Raw genomic sequence first — 7,500 nt, 5'->3', positions numbered from 1 at the left:
TCACCGACATCACCACAAGCTGTTTGGAAGGGCTTCAAGAAAAAAGCCTCTACTCTCATCCAAAAACAAACTCGAGCGTCTTCAGTGTGCAGACACTACTGGAACTTCAAATGGGATCGGGTTCTATGGTCAGATGAAACCAGAATAGAGCTTTTTGGTAATAAACACCAGAGGTGGTTTTGGAGCACACAGAGAGGTAGCCATATGGAAAAGTCCCTCATGGCCACGGTTAAATATGGAGGTGGATCTTTAATGTTTTGGGGCTGTTTTTCTGCCAGAGGACATGGACATTTTGTTAGGACACATGGCATCATGGACTCGATCAAATATCAACAGATATTACATGAAAACCTGACTGCCTCTGCCAGAAAGCTTCAAATGGGCCGTGGTTGGATCTTCCAGCAGGACAATGATCCAAAACATCATCAAAATCAACACAAAAATGGTTTACTGACCACAAAATCAAGGTCCTGCCATGGCCATCCCAGTCCCCTGACCTGAACCCCATAGAACACCTGTGGGGTGAACTGAAGAGGAGAGTCCACCAGCGTGGACCTCCAAATGTGAAGGATCTGGAGAGATTCTGTATGGAGGAACGCTCTCAGATCCCTCGCCATGTATTCTCCAACCTCATCAGGCGTTATAGGAGAAGACTCAGAGCTGTTGTCTCGGCAAAGGGAGTTAGCACAAAGTATTGACTAAAAGGGTGCCAATAATTGTTGCACACCTATATTTAACAAATATATTTATATGGATAAACCTGTGTTGTGTTTGATATCCATGAGAGCAGAGTATTTTTGTGAATTTTTTTTAACAAAAGATCAAGAGGTTAAAAATAAAGAGAATTTTTCACAGCCTTCTTTGCTCATATTTAGCAAGGGTGCCAATATTAATGGAACACACCGTATATCCTAAAATAAGTACTGTACACAAATTTTAATAATTGAATCATTCTTGAATAATTTAATGTTTGCATTTATTCTCAATGGAACAGTCGGTAAATGGTAAATGCTTTATATGCTAATAAAAAACATAATGATAATCCACAAAGGCGTTGAAGGTCACGATGACGCAAAAACCTCACGACTTTTATCATAATGTTAAAAAGCCTTATTACTTATTATGAATAGTGTGAGTCTGGCAGTCTAAACATGTTTCTGTCTGTAGGATTTACGTCATTTGGATAATTATTTCTAGTTCTGTATTCGAAGTGGGCGGTCTCTAATCTTACTGTTACTTAATAAAAACATTTCACAGCTAACAATTAAACTATCAAATTTGTAATGAGTTGTTTTTATTTTATTCAGATTTTTACATCAATAAAACATGTTTCAGTTACTAGAAGAGAACATGTTGTGGTAATTGATGCTGTTTCTAACAGACTTCATATACGTTTATATACAGTGTGAGTCATTTGGAAACGTCACAGATTGTGTTGTAATGTTATGAAATGACATGAATGTGCAGAACAGATCAGGTGCAAATCGGGCAGGGCACGCAAATCCGGTATCTACACTCAGCGGTGCTAACTTGCTGACTTTTCACCTATTTATTACCCTTTAGCGACGTAATATTTTTAAAAAGTGCCTAACAACAGAATTAGCGACTTTTTAAGCAGATGTTAGTGACTGTCCTGCATTCGATAAAGCGCTCCAGCTCACATCACAGCTGCTGAGAGAACAGATTCACTCCACTCATCACCACTGTGTAAAGAATGACCGAGCTGCAACCAATCACTGACCACCACTGTTCTCAACGACCAATCACTGATCACCACTGTCCTCAACGACCAATCACTGATCACCACTGTTCTCAACGACCAATCCCTGACCACCACTGTTCTCAATGACCAATCACTGACCACCACTGTTCTTAACGACCAATCCCTGACCACCACTGTTCTCAATGACCAATCACTGACCACCACTGTTCTCAATGACCAATCACTGACCACCCCTGTTCTCAATGACCAATCACTGATCACCACTGTTCTCAATGACCAATCACTGACCACCACTGTTCTCAATGACCAATCACTGATCACCACTGTTCTTAACAACCAATCACTGACCACCACTGTTCTTAACAACCAATCACTGACCACCACTGTTCTCAATGACCAATCACTGACCACCCCTGTTCTCAATGACCAATCCCTGACCACCACTGTTCTCAATGACCAATCCCTGACCACCACTGTTCTCAATGACCAATCACTGATCACCACTGTTCTTAACAACCAATCACTGACCACCACTGTTCTCAATGACCAATCACTGACCACCCCTGTTCTCAATGACCAATCACTGATCACCACTGTTCTCAATGACCAATCCCTGACCACCACTGTTCTCAATGACCAATCACTGATCACCACTGTCCTCAACGACCAATCACTGATCACCACTGTTCTTAACGACCAATCACTGACCACCACTGTTCTCAGTGACCAATCACTGATCACCACTGTCCTCAACGACCAATCACTGATCACCACTGTTCTTAACGACCAATCACTGACCACCACTGTTCTTAACAACCAATCACTGACCACCACTGTTCTCAATGACCAATCACTGATCACCACTGTCCTCAACGACCAATCACTGATCACCACTGTTCTTAACGACCAATCCCTGACCACCACTGTTCTCAATGATCAATCACTGATCACCACTGTTCTCAACGAATAATGACTGATCATTTTATGCTAGATTCAGGACAGGTGGGAACTCTTCCAACTAGGAACCTCCTACTTTGTACTTTAGAGCATTCACATGTAGTAAAAAATGAATGAATTAATACTTACTGTAAACTGGAATTAAAGAGTTCGTGCTTATTATACTTTAAAACTGATAATTCACTGTTAATAGTCTCAAAAATAAGAATAATTGAGTGTTTTATTTCTCACTCTGCACAAATGTTTACCTCACACACCAAACAGGCACTTACTGATCTTATATTATTACATTTACATATTTTTTATTTTCATTGTTAATCATTTAATTTTATTTTAATATTTATTTTATTTTATTAAACAAATGGGTTCATAATATATATTATATATATATTTTCACTGATCAGCCATAACATTAAAACCACCTGCCTAATATCGTGTAGGTCCCTCTCTCCTTATGCCTCCAAAACAGCTCTGAGGCATCGAGGCATGGACTCCACAAGACCTCTGAAGGTGTGCTGTGGGATCTGGCACTGAGACGTTAGCAGCAGATCCTTAATGTCCTGTAAGTTGTGAGGTGGAGCCTCCGTGGATCGGACTTGTTTGTCCAGAACATCCCACAGACGCTTGATGGGATTGAGATCTGGGGAATCTGGAGGTCGAATCAACACTTTGAGCTCTTTGTGTTCCTCAAACCGTTCCTGAACAGTGTGTGCAGTGTGTCAGGGAGCGTTATCCTGCTGAAAGAGGACACTGATATTAGGGAACACCGTTACCATGAAGGTGTGAACTCGGTCTGCAGCAGTGTTTAGGTAGGTGCTACGAGTCAAAGTAACATCTACATGAACACCAGGACACAAGGTTTCCTAGCAGAACATCGCCCAGATCATCACACTGCCTCCACACACACACACACACACCCCCGGCCTCCACATGATGTAAAAGAAAACCTGATTCATCAGACCAGGACACGTTCTTCCATCGCTCCATGGTCCAGTTCTGATGATCACGTGTCCGTTGTAGGAGATTTCGGAGGTGTACAGGGGGTCAGCATGGACGCTCTGACCGCTCTGCAGCTACGCAGCTCCATACGCAGCAAGCTGTGATGCTCTGTGTGTTCTGACTCCTTTCTGTCAGAACCAGCATGAACTTCTTCAGCAGTTTGTGCTGCAGTAGATCTTCTGTGGGATCGGACCAGACGGACGAGCCTTCTCTCCTCACACACATCAGTGAGTCTCGGGAGTCCATGACCCTGTCTCCGGGTCACCGGTTCTCCTTCCTTGGAGCACTTTTGGTAGGTTCTAATCCCTGCACACCGGGAACACCCCACAACACCTGCTGTTCTGGAGACGCTCTGACCCAGACGTCTAGACATCACAATCTGGCCCTTGTTAAAGTCACTCAGATCCTTACACTCACCCATTTTTCCTGCTTCCAACACGTCAACTTCCAGAACTGACTGTTCTCTTACTGACTAATAAATATATACCCCCCCCACCCCCACAGGTGCCACGGTAACCAGATCATCAACGTTATTCACTTCACCTGTCGGTGGTTTTAATGTTCTGGCTGATCGGTGTGTATACCAGAACATTTTTAATCATTTTCATTTTAATTCTTAAAACATTATTAGTGTTCTGAGGTGATTAGTGGTGTGTGTGTTTCCTCTGTGTGTGTGTGTGTGTGTGTTTAGCAATTAACAGGTACTCTTGCTCTGGCTGTGTTTGCTGCTGCTCTCGGTTCTCTGCAGTATGGATACGGGACTGGAGTTATAAACGCACCACAGCTGGTCTCTCTCTCTCACACACACACAACATTGCTATCATTATTATTATTATTATTATTATTATTATTATTATTATTATTATTAATGCAGGTGTTGACAGATGTGCACGTGTGTCGCAGGTCATCGAACACCACTACGCTCGCACACTCGGCTTTGTCGTGGTTGATGAACATGGTAACGTTACGCTACCTGATGGTGATGGCAAGCAGATGCAGACGTCCTCTCTGACCATGTACTGGTCCTTATCCGTGTCCATGTTCCCTGTTGGAGGAATCATCTCGTCCTTCCTGGTGGGATTCGTCGCTGATTTCAGAGGAAGGTAAAGTACTTTAATTTCAGAAAAAATGCAACTGAAAAAAATGGCATTTAATCAAAATCATTTATTGCATTCTATTTAAATATATGCATTTTATAGATGTATAAATATGAATCATATATATATATATATATATATATATATATACACACACACACACTAATTTGAACAATAAAATATGCAATTTCAATCAAAATAAAAATTCAGCTAATTAAATGTAATTCAGTTCAATAATTTTATACATAATTATAATAATAAAAACATAATTATGCTTATTACATATTACATACAGTATTTACATTTTAAAATATAAATTTACATTTAAAAATTTAATAAGCTATTTGAGAACCAGTTTAGATATATAAATATAAATATTAAATATATGAGGATATGAGTTGTACTGTATGCATATAGAGTTTAAATTTATTTACATTTTATATTTTAACTTCTTTACAATTACAAATATATTTTGAATAAAATACAAATAATATTAATGAAAGGAAATGATTTAATGTTATATTTAAATATAAACATGTTACAAAAAAAAAATCATGGATACGAACGTTATGTCAACCCTGTGTTTTAAAAACGTCTTTTTACGGATCTTTAATTGTGAAAAATAGCAAATACAATTAAAATAAAATGTGCATTGATCAAATAAAACATTTATTTTTATCTATCTATATATAAACATCACAGAATTTTATATACGAATGTGAAATGTGAAAAAGATATTTACATACGTTTTTAAAATGACAAAAATCTAAGTATAGGTTTTAATATAGGTTTTAAAAACTTTACTAAATTTACTAAAAACAAGTCAAATGTCAATAAAAATATTTTGTTTGTTTTTATTTTTAAGGAAATAAAGACTTCTTATTACTACAAACAACAACAACAACAACAACAACAACAATAATGATGATGATGATAATAAGAATCATGTGATTTGTGTCTCAGGGTTAAAGGCATGCTGGTGCTGAACGTTCTCGCCCTGGTTGCGAGTCTGCTCATGGCTTTGGCTAAAATGGGAAAATCTCATGTCATGGTGATCACGGGACGCGCCATCATGGGCTTCTACTGCGGTGAACACTGTGGCTGTGCTGTTTAACACGCCCTTATCCACTTCCCCTTGATCTGTTACTGTATGATATCATATAGCATAATATACATCTGGCCAATTCACAAACACATTCACACACCACTCCATCAATTTAAATATTACTATTTAAAGGGCTTATAAATGGCTGATCAACAACAAGGCTGCGAGGCAGTGAGGCAGGGAGTCAGTGAGGCAGGGAGTCAGTGAGGCAGCGAGTCAGTGAGGCAGGGAGTCAGTGAGGCAGCGAGTCAGTGAGGCAGGGAGTCAGTGAGGCAGCGACTCAGTGAGGCAGCGAGTCAGTGAGGCAGGGAGTCAGTGAGGCAGCGAGTCAGTGAGACAGGGATTCAGTGAGGCAGGGAGTCAGTGAGGCAGGGAGTCAGTGAGGCAGGGATTCAGTGAGGCAGGGAGTCAGTGAGGCAGGGAGACAGTGAAGCAGCGAGTCAGTGAGGCAGGGAGTCAGTGAAGCGGCGAGTCAGTGAGGCAGGGAGTCAGTATAGTCACTGTAGAGTTCAGGAGGCAGCGAGGTAGGTTTCGTTGAGTTCAACCCCCATGAGACCTTAACTGTCACACTGCATGCACTGTCATTTCCCTGACCTTTTCTACAGGAAGTTTTTTCAAACAGGAAGTGGGTTTGCGGTTTTCTCTCTCGTCTGTTGCAGGTCTCTCGTCCGGACTCGTTCCGATGTACATCGGTGAAATCGCTCCGGTGAAGTACAGAGGAGCGCTAGGAACGCTGCATCAGCTCGCCGTCGTCATTGGCATCCTTATCAGCCAGGTAAACACTCACAGTACACTCACAGTACACGCACAGTACACTCACAGAACACGCTCTGGGTTAAAGGTCAAAGGGGATGTGTATCGGCCAGATTACTGAGTGTTTCGTTTACAATGAATATGATGCAACTGTAAAAATATTTAATCATCTAACTACCTCCTTACAATAAAGTCACCGTGAAGGAGGCGTGGCCTCTGTGTGTGTGTCCTGTCAGTCACAGTGAAGGAGGCGTGGCCTCTGTGTGTGTGTCCTGTCAGTCACAGTGAAGGAGGCGTGGCCTCTGTGTGTGTGTCCTGTCAGTCACCGTGAAGGAGGCGTGGCCTCTGTGTGTGTGTGTCCTGTCAGTCACAGTGAAGGAGGCGTGGCCTCTGTGTGTGTGTGTCCTGTCAGTCACAGTGAAGGAGGCGTGTAGAGAAATAATGTATATTTTTATATATAATAAAATAATGATATATATTTTGTGTATTTCAGATTCTAGGCCTGGACTTCCTGTTGGGGAATGCTGACATGTGGCACATGCTGCTGGGTTTAAGTGGAGCGATTGCAGTTCTGCAGAGTTTGTTGCTGCCATTTTGTCCTGAGAGTCCAAGATACCTGTACATCAAACTGGGCAAGAAGGAGGAGGCCTGCAGAAGTACACACACACACACACACACACACACACACACACACACACAATTTATTGTCATTTCATTTATTTCTGTTTTACATTTGGTGTTATTTATTGTTATCTAATATTTCTAATATATTAAATATATGAAGTTTATTTATTTCATTTGCTACATTGTCGTGGTGTTGTGTTTGATATTCGATGTATTTTAGGCGAATGGTTTACTGTGTGCTT

The 7,500-nt window shown here is 40.9% G+C and overlaps 1 protein-coding gene across 1 annotated transcript in view; it reads left to right on the top strand.

The window, feature by feature from the left end:
- Positions 1–7,500, top strand: part of slc2a2 (solute carrier family 2 member 2) — a 13,426-nt gene that overhangs the window by 1,557 nt on the left and 4,369 nt on the right. The window contains exons 2-6 of the mRNA XM_053646615.1: positions 4,371–4,466; positions 4,583–4,782; positions 5,740–5,864; positions 6,541–6,656; positions 7,128–7,290. Coding sequence (XP_053502590.1) covers positions 4,371–4,466; positions 4,583–4,782; positions 5,740–5,864; positions 6,541–6,656; positions 7,128–7,290 — 700 coding nt within the window. The remainder of the gene's footprint in view (positions 1–4,370; positions 4,467–4,582; positions 4,783–5,739; positions 5,865–6,540; positions 6,657–7,127; positions 7,291–7,500) is intronic.

This window comes from Ictalurus furcatus, chromosome 17 (assembly GCF_023375685.1).
Source record: "Ictalurus furcatus strain D&B chromosome 17, Billie_1.0, whole genome shotgun sequence".
Classification (NCBI taxonomy): Eukaryota; Metazoa; Chordata; class Actinopteri; order Siluriformes; family Ictaluridae; genus Ictalurus; species Ictalurus furcatus.
Note: the sequence above shows the minus strand (reverse complement) of the source record. Positions and strands in the feature narration are given on the sequence as shown.